At 53.7% G+C, this 21427-nt stretch overlaps 1 protein-coding gene across 2 annotated transcripts in view; it reads right to left on the reverse strand.

Moving 5' to 3' along the window:
- Positions 1–5206: 5206 nt before the first annotated feature.
- The window catches only part of GTF3C1 (general transcription factor IIIC subunit 1), an 88848-nt gene continuing 72627 nt past the window's right edge, over positions 5207–21427 (reverse strand). The window contains exons 29-37 of one of the 2 annotated variants that reach the window (XM_008959898.4): positions 21057–21150; positions 16339–16511; positions 14699–14986; positions 13882–14141; positions 9842–10122; positions 8902–9418; positions 8134–8185; positions 6889–7081; positions 5207–6157 (exon numbers count right to left, since the gene is read on the reverse strand). In XM_008959898.4, coding sequence (XP_008958146.2) covers positions 5945–6157; positions 6889–7081; positions 8134–8185; positions 8902–9418; positions 9842–10122; positions 13882–14141; positions 14699–14986; positions 16339–16511; positions 21057–21150 — 2071 coding nt within the window. In that variant the 3' untranslated portion in view covers positions 5207–5944. The remainder of the gene's footprint in view (positions 6158–6888; positions 7082–8133; positions 8186–8901; positions 9419–9841; positions 10123–13881; positions 14142–14698; positions 14987–16338; positions 16512–21056; positions 21151–21427) is intronic. The other variant, XM_008959899.5, reaches the window with a different exon arrangement.

The raw sequence follows: 21427 nt of genomic DNA on the forward strand, positions 1-21427 counted from the left end.
GTTGTCTTTCTATCATCACCTTGAGCTAGGCTCCAGGTCAGAGGAGAAGAGGGCTGTGGCCCCAACCCTTCCCAATCTCCTTCCCAGAGAGTTCATAAATGCTTCCCTCCAGATGCCTTGAAGCTTGCACTGCTTTCTGCTGGGATTCAATGAACACATAACCCCAGCTCTCCAACCATCAACAGTTTCTGCGAGATCTCAGCCTGGGATGCTGTCTGGGGGTCCCAGATGCTCTAACAAGGGAAGGAGACAGAGGGAAGTGAAGGCCCAGAAAAAGGCAGTGATTTGCCTGGAGTCCATCATGCCCTGCCCCATTCCTGAGCTCCTTTTGGTCCCCCCGCTGGAGGTGAAAGCCCCTTCCTCCCTCCTATCTGGGGATGTTGTTTGCCTGAGCCCGGCTGCTGGCCCCATGGTATGGCACAACCCTGCACAGCCCACCCAGTCCCAGGTGCACCGGTGGAACCCAGGAAGGGGACTTCCGGTGGAAGATGGAGCAGTGAGCACGTGCACTGCCCCTCCCAGAAGCCCATTCCACTGACAGTAAAGGAAGCAGGCGCTTCCTTTAAACTCTCGACAGGAAAGAAAGCAGGTGCTTCCTTTAAACTCTCGACAGGAAAGAACAAGGAGAGGACTTGTCTGCCATCAGGAAACACCCACGCATTCGTGTAAGATGAGAGGATGGAGTCAAGTCTGCTCGGACGTCACCTTCTCCGTGTTGGGTTGGGTCCTTTATTCAAAGTGCAACACCCCACTGCCTGGTTTTGTTTTTTCCATCACACTTATTATACCTTCTCCTACATTTGTGTTATTTATCCATCATATTTACTGTCTATCGCCACTACAGCAGGGATCTAATTCTCCGCTGGGTCTCAGAGCCTAGAATAGTGCCTGGTATAGAGCAGGTGCTAAAAAATATTGAATAAGTGAATGAATGAATGAATCAATCAATCAATGGTAGAGCAGTGACTGGCAAAGCAGTATGCAGAGAGGAGGCAACCATCTGCCCCAGACCTAGAAAGGGCACAGAATGAGGTGTGGAGATGAAAACAGGCTGCCTCCTGGGGAGTCTGTAATGAGAGCAAGAGCCCTTCCTTCATTGCTCAGACCATGGGGCAATCATAGGTCTTCCCCGTGTCTAAGGGTGACAAATGTGAAGGTTTTTCTTTCAAAAATCATGGTGGCTCATGCCTGTAATCCCAGCACTTTGGGAGGCCGAGGTGGGTGGATCACCCGAGGGCAGGAGTTCGAGACCTGCCTGGCCAACATGGCAAAACCCCGTCTCTACTAAAAATACAAAAATTAGCTAGGTGTGGTGGTGGGCGCCTGTAATCCCAGCTACTCTGGAGGCTGAGGCAGGAGAATCACTTGAATCCAGGAGCCGGAGGTTGCAGTGAGCCGAGATCGCACCACTACACTCCAGCCTGGGCGACAGAGTGAGACTCTGTCTCAAAGAAAAAAAAAAAAATTGATGACCCCAGATAAGAAACCCTTTCATCCTACTCTTTAGGGAGTCTCCCAGCACAATGCTGGCTCCCCCACCACCCCAAAACAAATCCCATCCCTGGAAGGCAGTGTGATGGGGAGGTCCCTGAGGCTGGCAGACTGGGAATACCAGCAGATCCGCTTTCCAGCCTCCAGCCCTGTGGACATGATTTTACCTCCTGCACCTCAGCTTCCTCATCTATGAAATGAGTATACTGATCAGGCAGAGACGTCTTAGGGCTGTTGTGGGGCCAGAAGTTAATGTGTGTAATGTGCCCAGAACAGTGTCTGGCATCTGGCAGATGCTCAGGAAATCTTGTTGCTAGGATATCACCGATTTTATGGATAAGTCATGCCCTGCCCCAGTCAGTTCTTACTGGCCTCACCCTGGAGCCTGTATGGACCAAGAGCACCTGACATTTGGAAACCAAGGCGAAGTAACGGGAAACAGAGACGCTTGGGTGGCTGCTGCCACCTGCTGGTAAGCACTGCAATATGCAGGTGTCGGCTGAAGGCAGTGCCCGCTCGCCCTGCTGTCCAGGGGGAAAGGGACACAGGAGTGCATCTGCCTGGCGCTTATAAAGGGGACCCTGGACAATCACCACAGCAGCCCTCTGCGGCAGAGAATACGGGCGATGAGGACAGGGTGAACTGGCAGGGGTTTGCTTAATTCAACAAAGGCTGACTTCCACCCTTTGGGTGGATGGACCTGCATTGGGCATTGGAGGTAAGGAGGGAGACTCCACGCAGGCACATACATGCACACTCACACACACACATGCCCACACACAAATACATACATACACAGCATGTATGTGCACAGATACACACATTCGCGACTTCAAAACGTTTGTGGAGGCTGGGCGCGGTGGCTCACACCACCAACATGGAGAAACCCCGTCTCTACTAAAAATACAAAATTAGCCGGGCGTCGTTGCGCATGCCTGTAATCCCAGCTACTCGGAATCTGAGGCAGGAGAATCGCTTGAACTCGGGAGACGGAGGTTGCAGTGAGTCCAGATCACGCAATTGCACTCCAGCCTGGGCAACAAGAGTGAAACCCTGTCTCAAAAAAAAAAAAAAAAAAAAGAAAAGAAAAAGAAAAAGAAAAAAAAAAAGTTCGTGGAAAATGGAATTCAAAGATTAAAAATAAGAAACAAACTGTCTTTCTCAACATAAGTTCCATCAAGGTCAAGACACTTTGGTGGGCGATGAGACCAGCCATTCAGTCCCTCCCTGAAAAACTGAGGGTCCTGGGAATTTTACCATGGCAATGCCATCTTTTTACATTATTAACTGAAGAAAAGTGCCCTTTAAAGTTTTTTTTTTTCTTTTTTAGGAAACAAAAAGAAGTCAGAAGGAGCCATATCAGGACTATAAGGTGAGTGCCTAAGAATTTGTCATGGAAACGCTTGCAAAATTGCCCTTGTTTGATGAGGAGTGAGCAGGGGCATTGCTGTAGTGGAGAAGGACTCTCTGGTGAAGCTTTCCTGGGTGGTTTTCCACTAAAGCTTTGGCTACTTCCTCAAAACACTCCCATAATAGGCATGCTGATGCAGATGTGCCAGGGGGTCGCTGAGTGGGCCGTGCTGAGGGCGTGTTTTATGTTACAGGCCCGGGCTTCCCAGGGCGTGCACACAGATATGGATGGAAATGGGAAGAGGGAAAGTGGGAGGGGCCCTGAAGGAGAGGGGCCCACAGGCTTCAGCCAGATTTGAAATGTTGTATTTAACAGACAATGCATTCATGTATTTGCTTATCTAAGAAAAAGAAAAAAGAATTAAGAGTGAGGAGGGCAAGACTGGGGGGGGTATATGGAAGCTGGGGACACAAAGCCAAGGTGTCCGGGCCTCGTGCAGGTGCCCATCTGGGCTGTGCATTCCCTGGCCTCTCTGCAGGAGACCAGGAGCCACCACCTAGCACTGTTCTGGCAGCTGCAAAGGGGCCAGAGACCCATTTTTGCCCCTTCGTAGGTTTTGTTTGGTAGTTAGTGCTTAATGTTTCTTTCAAATTTGCATTCCTTCACAGCCTGGGCATACACATTTTAGTTTTCCACAGTTGCTATCACTCCCTAGTATTTAACCCAAGGCCTCTTTCCTCTCATTTGTTACCTGCCTGGCCCCTGAAGGCATCTCAGCTCACAACTACTGGTCAATGCTGTGGCTTCTGGAGACTTCTGTGCAGAGCTTGGAGGGGCAGAGAGCTGTCTTGGAAGGATGGATGGATGGATGGGTAGATGGATGGATGGACAGATGAATGAATGGATGGGTAGGTGGACGAATGGACAGATGGACAAATGAATGGGTGGATGGGTAGGTGGGTGAATGGATGGATGGATGGACGGATGGATGGGTAGGTGGATAGTTGGGTGGATGGATGGATGGATGTGCAGATGGATGGATGGACAGATGGGTGGGCAGATGAGGGGCTTCATGATGGGTAGGAGGGAGGGGAAGAAGCAACAGATTATCCTTGGGCAGAATGGGGATGTGGACTGGTGTTCACAGAAGCCCCATTTCACCATCTGAGAGCTGTCCCCACCATCCCTATGTCCCATCTCCCAACACATGCCCACACTCTCCATCATCTGGGAGGCACAGGCAAAGAAAGAAACCTGCTGAACCCGACTATGCACTTGCATCCGGTGCTCTTCAGCTCATCCGGCCCTCCCTTGAGGGAGATACTCTTCCCCCAGTTTTCAGATGACAAAACGAAGGCTCTGAAATGTGAATGCAGGGTCAGTTTTTTAGGAAACACTTACTGGATTCCCAAACCTTTCTTCCACCACGCCACACTTTCCCAAATAATTAGTATTTGTACAGTATTTTATTTATGAAGCAGACCACATCCACTATTCTACTTGATTGCCTCAAAAAATCCCATAGAACACTATTGTTTCTACACTTGAGTGAAACTTTAAAGGGAAAAAAAATGGACACTAAGACCTGACCAGGCTAGGCAGTGCGGGGACTCACTCTCAGGACTCTGACTCCCAAGTTCCTGCCTTTGTCCCTCCTCATCCAGAAGTGTGGCCCAGAGTGACCAGGGCCCTGGTCCCTCGTAGAGGGAGGATGGAGACATAGGGTTGGAAGGTGGGTCAGGTCAGGGGTACATGTTCCCCAGAGGGGACACTTTTCTAGGTGACAGAAGCTGCAGGTGGGTGTGAGACACAGCTGGCCAGGTCGGGGCACATCCCACCTAGAGGGAGCGGCCTCTGCTTAGCACTTCTGACTGCCACAGGCAGGAAGCTAAGTCCATTGTTACTGGAACTTTCCATTTTAAGAGAAGACAGAAATCTGAATTTTTTTTAAAAAAAAATGTGAACTCTACATTTTAAAAATGTTGGCAACTAACTTAAAAAAATGTAACAATGTGAGCTCAAGAGAACTTCAAGGGGCCAGACCCATCCCGCAGGCCCTGCCAACAACACCGGCTGTGCTGAGCTGAGCTGATCGTGGGCCTGGCACTGGGCTGGGAGCTGCTCTGTGGGGGACAGGCCTGGGACCAGCTGAGAAGGTGGTGAGGGAGCTGCCTGTGCCCCTCTCCATCCTGGAGGCCATCTCTCACCTGTTGGCTGAGGCTGGGTGGGGCTGCCGAGCTTAGGATCAGGGCCTTCCCTCTTCCTTTGGTTTCAATGGGAACAGCCATTCCAGGTTGTTCTGCAGCCAAAGCAGGGAGTCCCCTAGGGGAATCACTGATTCTTTAGGAAACACACAAAACAGAATGCATTTTACTTCCCTTTAATCAAAAAATAAATAAGTACACTCCACAGGGACTTTTTTTTTTTTAATGAGGAAAAAAGGTGAAAGAACAAAATAAAACAAACAAAACCAAAACCTACAGGGACTCTTCATTTCTGGCCTGCAAGGAATCACCAGCCAGGCTGAGGGACACGGACAGCCAGCCCAGCTGGGGCCTGCCAGGTGACTCACAAGGCTGAAAAGGGAGCCGCTCCGCTCTGGGTGGTTCAGTCCCAGCCAGGGGTTGGGATGTCCTGCCTGCGGAGGGGCCACAGTCCCCATGGGGGGCCCCTCGCAGCGGGGCACACCGATCCCTATTCTGCAAGGTGTATCCCACAAGGCCCTTCCTCTTGGTGGCACCTGGGCACTCAAGGAGCCAGGAGATCCTGCCGAGATGGCTAGAGTCTGGAATGTGAGGTGTGCACAGGCGGGGCAAACTCTGGAGACCCAGAGACAAGAAGCACCAACTCCCGGTGTGATGAGGCCAGTTCCCAAGGGGAAGGCCCAGAAGAGCCTGGGGGATGGGCAGGTGGGGGAGCCCCTCTTTCCAGAGTTCCAGTACAGTGGGAAACGTGTCAGTCTGTGACTCTGGCCAAAGCACCCGTCCCCTGCTGCAGGAGGCTCGGCAGACCCAAGGCCAGGGCACAGTGGGGTCTGCCGAGCACCAGGCAGGAGTGGTGTGGCAGGCGGTGGCTGGGAGGGAGGGGACGCCCACAGGGGTCCTAGAGGTGGATCCACTTGTTCCAGTTGACCTCATGGGGGAACACACGGCCCAGCCGGAGGGTACAGTCCAAGGTGGGCTCATAGAAAGCCATGGGGCTCTCGTCCAGGCTGGAGGGCACTTCCACCTCTTCCACCACGGGTGTAGAGAAGAGCGAGACAGGCCTCGGCTTTCTCAGCCAGCGCTTCCGGATGCAGCCGAGGGACTCCAGGCCCTGGAGACACCAGACACACAGGTTACAGCGGCACTGCCCTCGCCTGCTTGTTGATTTATTCTTCAAGCATTTATGGAATGCCCCCTCTGTACCAGGGAGCCACTTCCCAGAGCAGGGGGCACCTGAACTGGGCATGAGGCAGGTGGGCATGTACCAGGAGGGTTCAGGCAAAGGCCCTGGCGGGAGAGGCAGCTGCCTGAGCAGCACGTGTACAGCGCTGGCTGGGGCCACCACGCTGAATCTCATTTGTGGAGGAGAGGCCTGCAGCGCGGGATAAATCCCAGCTTCCTGTGAGCCAAGACTGGCTTCCAGGTGGGGTTTTGTTTGGCTCATGGGGAATTTGACACTCAACTTCAAGCTCCTAGCTGCCAGAGGAGCTGGAGGCCCCAGGCACACATGGGAGTCAGCCAAGCAGGAAGCAGCTGCACCAGGGGGCAGCTGCTTGACCCGTGGGGCCCGGCGGGCTCATGAGTTAGTGACCCCTGGCACAGAGAAAGCATCAGAGACAAGCACCCCGGGCACCCCATCTTCCAGCCTGGCCAGCAGCACGGAGCTGGTGAAGGACACTGAGGGACGGCCTGAGAGGCAGGAGCCCAGGACAAGCTGGGGGAGGAGGTGCAGGCAAGCAGTATGGTGGTACTGCATGTTGCCTGGGGCCTGAACATCACAGCCGGGCCATTGAGTGCACCCAGCCGCCTCCACACCCTGCTGAACCCGGGAAGGCCCCACACCTGGAGCAACTCCAGCACGGCGACGGGCTGCAGGACCCCCTGGTAGTGGCGCAGCAGGGAGCTCTCGGGGATGCCAGGCCTGGTCATGATGTGGTACAGCATGGCCTCCATCATACCCTTGCATACGGGAAGGTTCAGGTGGCCATCCACGACACGCCACGGCCGGCCGATGAAGCAGACACTCTCACAGTCCCTGCAGGGAGAGGGCTTGACATCAGGGCTTGGTGGGGGCAGGAGGGCAGCTCGTCCAGACAGAACACTGAGGCTCAGGGGCGTCCTAGGCCTGGACCAGGTCACAGGGCTGAGACCAGCCACCTCTTGCTCTCTGCTTTCCAAACTCCCTGCTTCTCTCCTGTCTGGACAGAGGGGCCCATGACCGCCAGCTGGGTGGAACCACGACGTGGGATCCGCTCTGATGTAGCTGTAACTGAGGCCTCAGTGGGCCCACCCACATTGGCAGGAGAGGGACAAGGGTTGTGACTCCTGGACTTGCCAGCTCTACTGGCAGCCCAGGCAGAAACCACCTCCAGGCTGTGGCGAAGCTCACGGGAGCATGACCCTGAAGCTCTGCTCCACGCCATGTGCAGAGTTCCAGGCACGCTTTCCTCGAAACAGACGTTTCTGTTACTAAACCAGAGACTGAACAGCCACCCGGGGCCCACGAGTGGGGCGGACCCAGAAGAGCTGGACACCAGGCTCTCATCGCTATGGCTGGGCCTTGGAGGGGGCACACCTGAGCTCCTGAAAGCCAGGACACAGGGCGCTTGGGTCCTGCCAATCTGGGGTCAGCACACATACTCATGGGAGGCACCCCCACCAGAGGGGCTTCTGCGGCTCCCTTGCTTCCTGTATCTGTGGCATGGTTGTCCCGGGGGCAGCTGGGCATTCAGGGCTTATCCCTCTGTGGACCCCTGGCTCATCTGCAGGAGTGGGTGAGGTGCCTGTGGGCCATGAGGAGCCAGTGAAGCACAGCTGACAGCACCAGGCATGGTTCTCCACCAGCGCCCTGGGCATTCTGGAAGCGCGGCCCTCATTCCAGGCCGACCTGGGCACTGCCAGTGCTCAGCACGCCTGCTGCTCGCCCACTGCGCCCCTCCAAGTACCCCTGCCGAGAACCACGGTGCCGGGCAGGCTGTCAGAGCTGGTACCTGGGGAAAGACCCTCAAAGACCCTCACACAAATCCTTACACTCGGTCCCTGTCAAGAGCCCCGCCCCAGGCCCCGGAGCCAGAACCCCACACCCACCTTTCCCGTGCTGCCTGGGAGATGTTGCCAGCTCCGAAACTCTCTGTGAACCCTGAGGGAGGAGGAAGAGAATGTGAGAGACTCGGAAAGTCAGGGAAGCCATCTCTGCCCTCCAACCTTCAGCATGGTACCTAGCATGAGCAGGGCACCTCGAGGCTCAGGGGGTGAAGTGTCAAAAAAAAGGACAATGAGCATCTCACAGAGCGGCCACCCTGGAGGTGGCAGGGCCGGGCAGACTGCCGCACACAGCGCTACATGCAAGCAGCGTCCCAGGCCCGGACAAGCCCCACATTGCAGGAAGCCAGCGAACACCTCATTTTCCACCCAGAAGCCCTGACCACAAGGGTGGTATAAAACCCGAGGCAAAAACACCCCAAAGAAAACAAAAACGCCCAGAGAAGCCACATGAGAAGGCCGCTGCTGATGACAGACGTGCAGGAAAGGAAAGGGCGTGCTGCCACCCGAGGAAGTTGAGACCCCCATGCCATCACTGCCCCACAGCAGCCGCTGCAGTGCACACGCTGGCCCCACCGCCTGAGCTCCTGCTCCGGAACTCACAGTGCTGCCTGGGGATGTGGGAGGCCTGCCCTCCCCTGGAAATGCATTTACAGGCAGTATCCTCCCCCTCGGGGCTCAGGCTCTGAGAAGCTGAAGTCAAGCCCCTTTTGTGCCAGTGGCAGGTCCCCCATCCTCGGAGGAAGGTGTGAGGCCCATCAGGGCGGAGGGGAGGGAAAGCCAGGGTGGGGTGGGGGACAAGGCGCGCGGTACCTCTGGGGTCTTCAGAGCCCTCTGGAGGCTGCGCCTGGCCGCTCAGCTGCTCTTGGCCTGGGGAACTGAACTCACCGACACCCTCTTGGTCTTCCTGTGCTGCTCCCGCTGCAGCGGTGTCTTCAAGAGCTGGGGGTAGAGATGGGGCCTGGGCTTCTGCCCCATCTTCAGCTCCGGGCCCAAGGCTGGGGGCCAAATTTGAGTCCTGGAGCGCTGGCCTCTTGGCAGGGGTCATCTGGGTGCCTTCGGCGTCGGTCTCCCCATTCTCACTGGCCCAGCTGGCGTGCCTCTTGGTGCCCCGGGGGCTGTGAGAAGGAGGTGCCTGCCCCTCGGGGAGGCTGTCCTCACTGGAAGACCCCTCCAGGGGTCTGGCCTGGGGGTCTTCTCTCTGGATGTCGGCGTCTTCTCTGTCTTTCAGCCGCACGGAGTGCAGGAGCCAAGGCCAGGCAGAGCCCATGGCTACCAGGCGCGCAGTGTTGCCACCGACCTCCAGCACCTGATGCTGCTCCAGGAGGGCCTGGGGAGGCAGGAGACACGCGGGGTCTGTGGGGAGCTCGGGATCCTCCACGCTGGTGACGGGGGACGAGTGGAGTGGCCTCCCCTGACTGGCGGGTTGAGTGCCCTGAGCAGCCCAGGCCCACGAGGCAGGCCTGGCTCCCAGCCCCAGGGCTGCCCCTTGCTAGCCCTGTGCCCTGGAGCAGCGTCTCTTCCTCTCTGGCCGCTCGTGAACCACGTCAGCCGTGTGACCTTTGGGGATCCACAACTGTACCCTCAAAGCGGATGTGAAATGCCCCAGTTTTCAAGTGTTAATGACTAATTCAACGTTTAAAAAGAACGCAGCATGCTATGCCCCAAATCAAGCCCATCCTCAGTGCGCACCTGGCCTGGGAGCTGCAATTTCCGCTTCAGTGATATCCGGCTAACCTAAAGCACAGCTCACCTGGATGCAATCTGCGAATGTCCTGGTGCGCCCACCACCTGCCTTCTCCAAGGCCGAGAACCGTCTGCGCAGCTCCTCCTTGTCAATCCCAAAACAACCCGTGGCTATAATGGCTTCCAAGATCTCCAAGGCAGCAGTCAGGTCTTCGGGACTATACCCAGACAGCTCCAGCTGGAGGACAAACTCCTCCAAGCTGCAGGTGTTTTCCTGGGGGTTTATCAGCTTGGTGAACGTATCAGGGAGGCAGGAGGTTCCCATTGTTAGCTCTTCCAGAGGAGCGGCTGTGGGGACACAGAGGAAGATCAGAGGCAGCCCGACAGAGGCCCCCCTCCCCTGACCAATGCACAGGCCACACCCAGGAAAGGCATGCTCCAGCACCAACTCACTGCTTCCCCGACAGCCACAGGGGTCACCTGCTGGGTGGACACACTGGGCCCCTGGCAGTCAGGCTCCTGATCCGTGACCCTGGGCCTCTGACTACAGCTGACTGGGACACAACAGCTGACTGGATTTCTCTTGGCCACTATGATTCTCCTGCTCAAGATGTAAAGTGAAGGGCACAGAGGCCGAGGACTGAGGTTCGAGAACTGTAAAGTCCAGTGCTCTGACGGGGAGTCCCTGACCAGGGCTGGCCTGGTCCCATCCCTTCCTGCTGCTCATGTACCCACTGTTCCTTAGACCCTGTGAGATACTCCAGGCCCCTTCTACACACCCTACTTTTCGCCTACACTAGCCAGGGCTGGCTTCTGTTGCTTCCTATAGAATATGTCTCTGCTAAAGCCATAACTGATAGGTTATCACTACATTTTTGCCCAGTCCAAACTCCAGACAAAGTATAGAATTCTAACTGTGGTTATGAAATGTACAGTGAACACCATCAACTTCAACAGCGCACCTCACTTCACTGTGCTTCACGGATATTGTGTTCTTGGGTTTTTTACATACCGAAGGCTTGCGGCAAGTCTGCATCAAGAGAGTCTACGGGCACCACTTTCACAACACCGTGTGCTCGATTTGTGTCTGTCATGCTTGGGAATTCTCAGAATATTTCAACTTTTTCATGATTATCATATCTGTGATGGTGACCTGTGATCAGTGATCTTTGCCCTTACTATTGTAATTGTTTTGGGGCACCACAAACCATGCCCACATAAGACAGCAAACTTAATTAGTAAGTATCATGTGTGTTCTGGCAACTCCAGGGACCAGCCATTCCCCATTTTCTTCCCTCTCCTGGGGCTCCCTATTCCTGAGACACAACAATATTGAAGTCAGGCCAGTTAATAACCTTACAGTGACCCCTCTGTGTTCAAGTGAAAGGAAGAGTTGGACATCTCTCACTTTACATCAAAAGCTAGAAAATATCAGGCTCTGCGAAGAAAGCATGGTGACAGCCAATATAGATGAAAACTGGGCCTCTTGTGCCAAAGTTAGTCAAAGTTGTGAAGGCAAAGGAAAAGTTCTTGAAGGAAATTAAAAGTGCTACTCCAGGGAACACACAAACAATAATAAAGCAAAAACAGCCTTGTTGCTGACATGGAGAAAGTTTCAGCAGTCTGGATAGATCAAACCAGCCACAACCTTCCCTTAAGCCAAAGCCTAATCCAGAGAAAGGCCCTAACTCTCTTCAATTCTATGAAGGCTGAGAAAGGTGAGGAAGATGCAGAAGAAAACTTGGAAGCTAGCAGAGGTTGGTTCATGAAGTTTAAGGAAAGAAGCTGTCTCCGTAACATAAAAGTAAAAGGTGAAGCACCAAGTGCTGATGGAGAAGCTGCAGCAAGTTCTCCAGAAGCTCTAGCTGAGATCAGTAATGAAGGTGGATACACTAAACCGATTTTCAATGTGCACAAAACAGCTTTATGTTGGAAGATGCCATCTAGGACTTTCATAGCTACAAAGGAAAAGGCAAGGCCTGGTTTCAAGGCTTCAAACGACAGGCCACTCTCGATAGGAAGTAATGCAGCTGGTGACTTTAAGTTGAAGCCAGTGGTCATTTCCCATCCCCAAATTCTTAGGGCCCTTAAGAATTACGCTAAATCTATTCTGCCTGTGCTCTATAAACAGAACAGCAAAGCTGGATGACAGCACATCTGTTTACAATGTGGCTTACTGAATATTTTAAGCCCACTGTAGAGACCTACTGCTCAGACTAAAAAGATTCCTTTCAATGGTATGCTGATTCATGATGCCCCTGGTCACCCATGAGCTCGGATGGAGATGTTCAAGGAGATGAATGTTGTTTTCATGCCTGCTAACACAACATCCATTCTGTACCCCATGGATCAAGGAGTCACTTCACTTTCAAGTCTTATTATTTAAGAAATACATTTGATGGCCGGACACAGTGGCTCACGCCTGTAATCCCAGCACTTTGGGAGGCTACGGCAGGTGGATCACCTGAGGGCAGGAGTTCAAGACCAGCCTGCCCAACATGGTAAAACACCGTCTCTACTAAAAATACAAAAATTAGCCGGGTGTGTTGGTGGGCACCTGTAATCCCAGCTACTCGGGAGGCTGAGCTAGGAGAATCACTTGAACCTGGGAGGTGGAGGTTGCAGTGAACTGAGATCACGCCGCTGCACTCCGGTCCGGGCGACAAGAGTGAAACTGTCTCAAAAAAAAAAAAAAAAAAGAAAGAACTACATTTCGTAAAGCTATAGCTATTATAGTGATTCCTCTGATGGATCTGGACAAAGGAAACTGAAAACCTTCTGGAAAGGAGTCACCATTCTAGATGCCATTAAGAACATCTGTGATTCATGGGAGGTGGTCAAAATACCAGCATCAACAGGAGTTTGGAAGAAATTTATTCCCACTCTTATGGATGACTTTGAGGGGTTCAAGTCTTCAGCGGAGAAAGTAACTGCAGATGCCTTGGAAATAACAAGAGAACTAGAGGTAGAGTCCGAAGATGGGATGGAACTGCTGCAATCTCAGGATCAAACTTGAACAGATGGGGACTTGCTTCTTATAGATGAGCAAAGAAGGTGGTTTCTTGAGTTTCTTGACATAGAATCTACTCCTGGTAAAGACGCTGAGAACATCATTGAAATGGCAACAAAGGATTTAGAATATTACATAAACTAGGTCTGGCATGGTAGCTCATGCCTGTTGTCCCAGCACTTTGGGAGGCCATGGCGGGAGAATCCCTTGAGGCCTGAGACCAGCCTGGGCAACAGAGGAAGGCCCTGTCTCTACAAAAAATTAAAAAATTAGCTGGCTGTGGTGGCACATGCCTATAGTCCAAGCTACTTAGGAGACTGAGACAGGAGGATAACCTGAGCCCAAGAGCTAGAGATGACAGTGAGCTATCATCGTGCCACTGCACTCCAGCCTGAGCAACTGAGCAAGACCCTAAAAAATAGGCTTGGTGTGGTGGTTCATGCCTGTAATCCCATCACTTTGGGAGGCGGAGGTGGGAAAATCACTTAAGGCCAGGAGTTTGGAACCAGCCTGGGCAACATAGCGAGTCCCCGTCTCAATCATTTCAAATAAATAAATAAAAATAAAAAGTAAAGTTTCAAAGGTCATCAACAGAACTAAAATAGTGTCAAAATTGGAAGTAAAGGAGGCAGGAGATCATGAATGTGAGCGGAATACTTATCTTTCCTAGCAAGGGGTCAAAAGATAATACCTAAAAGTTTCCTAAGAGCGCACACTTTAGAGTTGCAGAGCTAAGCACCAGGAGACTAGAGCCCGGGCAGTGACGGGGCCGCCCGCGGAGAGTGGGCGGGGTGGGGAAGTGGAAGTGCTCTGCTCTTCCTTGTGAGCCCACCTGAGTGACTGCTGGCGCCTGCAGCACAGCTGTGACTAAAATAGGCGGTGCGGGGAACTTTCCCACAGAGGTGTGGGCACAGCACAGGCACCTGGGGAAGGCATCCCTTGAGTTGGCCGCAAGGATGGGGTGTGTTTTTCTGTGTGTCCTGTGGCTGCACGCCTGGCCTGGGGAGCCTGAAGGTCTTGGTCCCAGGCCAGGCCTCAGGGTCTTCCTGGATGATGGCGAGGCCGGGCCCTCCCACAGCACCAGCAGGAGCACTCACCAGCAGGCCTGAGCCGGGCGGGCACAGGGGTGCAGCGGAGCTGGAACTTCATCTGGCAGGAGTTGACCACAATGCTGTCGTTGGGGTTGAGGTTGCGGGTGCTGACGATGCCGGGGGAGTAGTAGCCCCTCATCAGCAGGTAGTTGGTGTGGGAGGCTTGCGCAGGTTTCACCTCCATGCTCCGGCGCTTGCCCCCTACGCCTTCGTCCATGTCATCCTCTTCATCCTCGTCATCCTCCAGGCTGCCGTCCTTCCCCAAGCTAGAAGGGAATTGTGACCTGGATACCTGAGCATAGGCCAGCCAGTTGCTACTGCAGCCTCTCCCCTCCCTCGAGAGGCCTCTGTGGCTGGGCTTCAGCAGTGGCCCCAGCAACTGGCTATGCTTCATTACCAAGGCTGGTGTGGATGGCTGCCCCAGATCCATCCCCTTTCCCACCTTCCCGTGCACCGGGCTCACCCCTTGTCACATAGCTGCATCTCTGTGGGGACTGTTCCTCTTGCCCGTCTCTCAGCCCAGAAAACACCCATTTCCCCAGGAAGCCCCAGTTCTGTTGCGAGGCCCTCAGGAACAGTCCTCCCTTCTCTTCCCTGCCCCTCCCCTGCCCCGCTGTGCTGCGTCCTTCTCTTTGGCTGATTCCCATAACACCTGGGAGGCACCAGCAGAGGACACCTTAGACACCGGCCTATAATCCCCAGTCACTCATCTGCAACTCCCATCCCACAAGCTCCCAGAAGGCACTGCTGACCCCTGCCCGTCTGTATCTGGCCAATGCCTAGCACGTGGCCAGACGTGGTGCTGCGGATGCCGGACTCTTACCTTTTGATGACCTCATTCTCCACCATTGAGCTGTCTACCACGATGATCTGCTCCGGGATCCTGACATCCACAGAAATGAGGCCCAGAGAGAAGAGGGTCAGGACGGCCACACAATTTCCTCCAGGGCCGTCCAGTGAAAAGGCCACCATGTCGTTTGTGGGCTCGTTATTATCCTGGTCTTTGAAAGAGAAACGATCAGGCTGGTCCAACTTGCCGGCAGCCCGCATTCTGTCCAAAAACTGGAATGACTCCGTGCAGATGGTGCTTGGAAATCGCCACGTAAAAATCCTACAGACAAAAAGAAAGGAAGGGCCTGACTGAGGGCCAGCTGTGGGAAGCCTTCATTTGGATGGACTATGAGCACGTCAAACCATTATGGTGAGAGCTAAGCAAAACGCCCCACTTCTCCCCGAAAGCTCTCTGTCCCATCCCAGATGAAGGCGCTGCATTCCCACCTACCGGTGTTTGTGTCTCTCTTTACCGCTTGCCTGAGTACCTTCCAGGCAGAGTCCTGTCTCCTCATCTAATTCAATGTGGCCTCACCTGGCGCTCCAGGAGGGCGCTGGCAGGCTCACCTTACAGGGGCTCACTGTACACAGCTGCTGAACTAGGGATGGTGAACACGCTTTCTGTAATAATAGTCTCCGCACAAAGCCAGCCCTGGTCTTACACATGTGCCCAAGCTGTCTCCACGCAGTGCCTGGTGAGTCACTTCCCCGGCTCTGTCCAGAGAGCAACATTCCATGACCCTGCTACCAGGGTCAGAGGGAGGAACCAAAAAGGCCTTCCTTGTCTGTGACCACTGCCCTCGGTTCAGATGGAGACATGCGGTCAGAGCAGTGTCTCCGTGACAAATGGCCTTGTTGGATTTGGGCACGTATCTTCTGCTGCCACACCTACTTCCCAGAGGCCTGAGGGTCATTCGGGGTCAGGGTTTGGGGAGGAGGAAGTGTCTGCCGTCGTGGGGAAGGGATGGGATCAAAGAACCAAAAGAAGATTCATGGTGCTGTCTCTGAGCATCCGACTGCAGCCCCGTGCAGACCTGAGTGCAGGCAAGGAGAATGGTGTGAAGGGGAAGCCGTCAAGATGGCAGCTTGGGAATGTTCTCAGGGACTCTCTGCGTGTGGTCAGGAGGCTGGTGGTGCAACGCCCTCTGCGGCATGAAGCCACACTGCAAGAGCGCTTCAGGAGGGAGCCCCAGGAGGATGCCTGTCTGCATGCACCTCCGCACCCCAATCCTGCACTGGCTGTTGGTGCTGTGAATGGGCCCAGGAGGCTTCCCAGGTCTCAGGGCTACGTGGAAGAGGGACTGAGGCTATGCTGGAACAGGAGGGTGGACTTCCAGCCAGGCCAATTATTAAATGCAAACTGATTTCACTCCATCTGACGAGAGAAACGGAAACAAACCACCTGCAAAATGGTAATGCCGCCAACACAAAGAAGCTGCCAGCGCTCACCTGATCCCCACACCAGGAAGGAGGTAAGGGGCTGCAGGAAACCCGAGCCTGCATCTTGCACATGAGGCTGCGAAGGTCCCTGGCTCCTACACGCTTTCATGGCCACGGTGCTTCCTTTGCTCCTCTTTACAGACAAGGCGTGGCTCAACCTCGGAGTACCCAGGGCTCCTGACAGGTACTCACCTGTAGTAGGTCTGGGATAGCTGGTAGGACATTGGCACGAACGGGAGGGCCCGGTTCTTCTTGGGGCCCAGCGTGTGGTTGACCCGGCGCCGGTTGACCAAGCTCCTCTTCTGGCACTCCATGAAGGCCTTCACAAGAACGTGGTCCTTGTACTCCCGATAGAGGCGGAAAGTCTGCAACACAGGGCGGCGAGGGTGAGTAGGGTTCTCCAGCCGGCCACGGAGAGGGCTAGGGTATGTGGAGGCAGAGGCTGCGGCCGATGCTTTATAGAGGAAGTGACCGATCGTGGGAGGCCCAGGCTGGCGTATGTGTGTGTCAGTGAGTGTGTGTGTGAGTGTGTGTATCAGGGGGAGGGGTGCTGAGGAAGTCAGCAATCCCAATTCTCGGACCACCATGTCACACTTCCAGAGACCACAAAGGACAGGGAACTGACAAGACAGGGGGGCTATTCACTCCCAAGCTGATTTCTTTTGGATGCAGACAGAGGGAATCAACACAGAATCACCTCGTCTACCACTCTGTCCCTTGGCCTCCCACCCAGCCAAAAGCACAACAGGTGGGCTCTACCTTCCAATGCATCGGGTTCGTGCCACCTGCACTGGCCCATCTAGTCCATGCCACTGTTCCTTCTCACCATTGTCCCCAGCTGACTGGTCTCCCTCCTTCCCCATGTCACTTTCCCCAATCCCTGACCATTCTCCACAGCAGCCAGAGTAATCCTTCCATGCCTAAATCAGACCACACATTCCTGCCCTGCCTCAAAACCCCCAAGGACTTCCCTCTGCAGATGTGACCACAACCAGTCCTTCACGACAAGGAGCCTGATAAGTGGGACCCTGCCCGCCCAGCCACCACTCTGGCCTCACGTCCCCCAACACCACCCCTCGCTCACTGCCCTCCAGCCTCCTGGACCTTCTTACATTTCTTGAAAAAGCCGAGGCATCCTGCCTTGGGGCCTTTGCCCTGCCGCTCCCCTAAATCTTTGCATGGCTGATTCCTCAACATTCAGGGCTCAGCCCAAATATTTCCCCTCAAATAACAAATCCCTCTCCATTCTCCTCCTCTGAGGTCAATTGCCTTATATTATCCTGTTTTATTTTCTCCATAGCAGCCACCTGAAACAATCTCATTTGCTTACTCATTGTTTGGAAGTCCCAGGAGAACACAGATTCAACTCCTTTTTTTTTTTTTTTTGAGCCAGGGTCTCACTCTGTTGCCCAGGCTGGAGTACAGTGACACCAACATAGCTCACTGCAGCCTCGACCTCCTGGCTCAAGCGGTCCTCCTGCTTCAGCCTCCTGGGTAGCCGGGACTACAGGCACTATGCCTGGTTAATTTTTGTATTTTTTGTAGAGATGGGTTTTTCACCATGTTGCCCAGGCTGGTCTCAAACTCCTGGCCTCATCCTGCCTCAGCCTCCCAAAGTGCTGGGATTACAGGCGTAAACCACCATGCCTGGCCTAGATTCAACTCTTGCTGTTGCCACCCCAGTGCCTAGGCGGAAGGAAGTACCTCTGCTGGACATGCCATGGTGACTTCATGGCTCAGCCTGCTAAGTCTCATGGACCTGGGCCCCGCCTAGTGAACAAGCAGCTCAAAGGACTGTGCAGTCAGCAGAGTCTCTGTTACTCCAAGCTTCTGCAAAGGGCAAGCAACCAGCAGTTCCTGAGTATCTAGCATTTGCCATCCTCTGAGAGAGCTCCTATAGGACTGTCTCCTCAAAAGCACTGGCCAAGAAAAATCCCTGTCATGGTCTAAGGATTTTAGGTGCTGCCCCCAGGACCTTCAGTGACAGAGGAGGCTGAGGCACATGGACTTTAAGTGATCCTCTGAGGTCACACTGTCAGGTAGGGGTGGGTCAGAGGAGAGAAGAACAACCTCACCACTGCACCTTCCTTCCAGTGGAGGGACACAAGGGGACCGGGGACCGGTGCGGTGGTCAGCTGGGGCTCTGGGGCAGCACCCAGGTGCTCCCCGGAGCGTATCTGAATGAAGCCTGTGCAACTTGCTTCCTCTAGACAGCACCTGTGCGCCAGTCCTGGGCATGCAGACCATCAGACCTTATGGGGGAACACTCTCCATGTGGTGGGCGGGAGAAGCTGGGAGTGGCCATTACACCATCATCCTTCCCTAGAGCACTGGAGGGAAGCTGCATCTCACTCCTTGTGACAAGCCTTCTGTGACTTTGCTCTTCTATTCCATTTGAATATAACTAGCGAATGGGTGTATTCCCACATAACAGGATAGGAGCGCTCAGGCCATGTGTGGTGAGTTGGGGGGTATGGTCCACCCACTCACATTTCCAAGAGGCTGGGCTGTCACAGGCACAGTGAGCCCACCTGCAGCCTTCCACTGGCTTCCCGGAACCTTGAGGGGAGCCTCGCGGGGTCCCCTATGGGGCTCTGACATTGCTGTTGGCTTTCCAGTCCTCACTCAAGAGTCACTAAAGAAGTGTCCTGTTTCCTGCTCGGGGAGGGAGGCCACGCAGGCCGGTGGTCTTTCTAAGGTGACTTTCCATGCCCCTGGGGGTTGAGGCAGAGTGACTAGGCCTTCGGTACCACACATCAGAGCCCAGGTGCCACCTGGAGATGGAACTGGAACTGGAGGAGGAAAAAGCCGTGAGAATAATACTGGGGATGGGCCTGGCTGGAAGGCAGGGGGCCCAGCTTTTGCCGTTGGGGCTGGGCTTTCTTGTTTGGAGGTGGGGTACAGTGGGAAGGATCCCCAAAGTCCCCTCCAGCTCTGAGCCACTAATCAGCAGGACAGCTGGAAGGCCCACCCCACAGCCAGAAGTCGGAAATTTGGACTCCTGTGTGCAATGTTGGAAAAAACATTTTTTGGAAAAAAAAAAAAAAAAAATTTTGTTTTTTCCTTTTAAACAAGCGTGAGACCAATAAAATACGGTCTGTGGACTGTTTATTTGGAACTTCACCCAATACTATTTATTCTTTTCTCTGCAAGTTCAGGCTCAGACAGGGCTTTGCTTTCATCTACAAAATGCTGGGGTGGCAGAGGGCGCACGGCACAGATACTAGCCTTCCACTCCAAATGTGTACACTTGACCGTATGTGTAAAACAGGCAGGAGGAAATAAAACACAGGGTTCAAGGGATGCGCAGCAAGTGTATGAGGACATTTCTTGGGCCTCCCTGATTGATGGTCCCACGTGTCCCTGCAGGAGGCACAGAGAACCTCCAGGTGGTGATTAAAACAGGAGAAATCAAATGCACACTCTGTCTTGGGTGTGCTGAGGTCTGGCCATGGCTGTTAAAGACTAGGGCCAGGGTGCTGCTCTGAAACAGGGCATTCAAGCCCAGCGTGGCATTTTCCTGAACCAGTTCCATTTCCCCCAGTCCTCCCTGCCCCGCTGTGGCCAAAGTAACAAGCACGTGCAGCGCCCCGCCAGGGTCAACACTGCTGTTTCTGCAAGGGTGGCCCATGGGCCCCTTCGGGATTGGGGAGGGGTGGCACACTCCTATCAGGGCCCCACTCCGCTGCTCTTGACTGGAGTCTCTGAGGATAGGGCTTGGGCTTAACATGCTATAAGATCTCTCTGTGGACTGTGAGGCGCCCTAATGATCGGGTCCTCACCCATTTGAATTCATCGGCGGGATTAGGAAAGTCCCTTTGTTTTCTTATTCTTTTTTCCCCTCGTATTCCAAATCAGGTGACTTGTTAATGTAAGCCAGGAGCAGATTTAGGGTTAGTGATTAAATACAAAATGAACGGGTCCTCCTTAGAATTCACTTTTGATGACTTGGGGGAGAACGAGGCCCTGGGCAGCACTGGCTGGGGCCCCTCAGCACCTCTCTGTTGGGGTCTTGGGTGATGACTGAGCTATGTGGTCTTGGGTGTGTGATTTAACTTCTCTGAACCTCAAGTGCCCACATTTGTGTAAGAGTAGTAAGACCACTGACTTCCCAGGCTCCACCGGGGTTTCGATGTGATTTCCCTTCCTCACTCTCATGTTCTTTCAGCCGCAGTAGAGCGGCCGCGTGGACCTGTGTCCTCGGGAGACACATGACTCACTGCCCACGGAAAGGCAGCTTTCCCATCCAGTGACCTCCCACAACCAGAATATCTTGGCATTCCAAAGTGATGATTTGAAAAGCTATGCCGTATAGCTCAATTACTTTCTCAGGTCCTTTGCCATGCCTCATTTCCTCTCCTGCTTCATTTTCTGTCTTAAACATTAGACTTAAAAACCTCAGCTCTGGGAGGGATTGTGGAGGTCACTAGATCCCATCCCCATGCTTTAAAGACTAAAGAGAGAGATGAGGAAAGCTGGCCAAGGGGTGCAAAGCTTCAGTTCTATGAGATGCTAAGCCCTGGAGGCTCACAGCTTGGTAATGACAGGTGACAATCTGGTGCTGTACACTTGAAATGCACCAGGAGGAGAGATCGCCAAGTGTGCTCACCATAATGAGAAAAGGTACTATGTGGGGTGATGGATGTGCTAATTGGCTTGACTGTGACGATTATTCTGCAATGTATACGTACATCAAATCCTCCAGTTGTATAACATAAACATACACAATAAACACAAAGAAATAAAAATAAAACAACGATAAAAAAATAAAGTTGAAAGACACGTGGGCTGGCATTTTGGGGGAATCAGCCCAAGAGCCCACAGCGGAGAAGGGCAGGGGCCAGCACCTCACGAGCCTGGCCTCGGAAGGGCCCACATCCCCGCTGTGCTGCCGGGCAGCCGACACCCACCTGGAATGACTGGTAGGACTTCATCTGACTGTCTGAGAGGGCCAGCGTGCTCTGGATCAGGTTCTGAAGCACCAGAAAGTGGATGTCATCCACACTGAAAGAGAGGGGGCAGCAGGGCACCATGAGACCACAGGCACCGCTCAGCTCAGGCAGATGCAATTCTTAGGGAAAAAAACTTGAATCTCACAAAAGGGACACAAATGCCAAAACTATTCACAAAAGAAAACACAATATGTGATGGTTTCTAGGCTTTACTAACAGGTCCATTTTTGCAGGAGAAAAGTTTCTTTTAGTAGATAGGGGGTGACCTACCTGGAACGGGTTTACATGACCACTAATAAATGTAGTTAGTACTTCTCGTTTCTTTCCCT

Source organism: Pan paniscus, chromosome 18 (genome assembly GCF_029289425.2).
Source record: "Pan paniscus chromosome 18, NHGRI_mPanPan1-v2.0_pri, whole genome shotgun sequence".
NCBI lineage: Eukaryota > Metazoa > Chordata > Mammalia > Primates > Hominidae > Pan > Pan paniscus.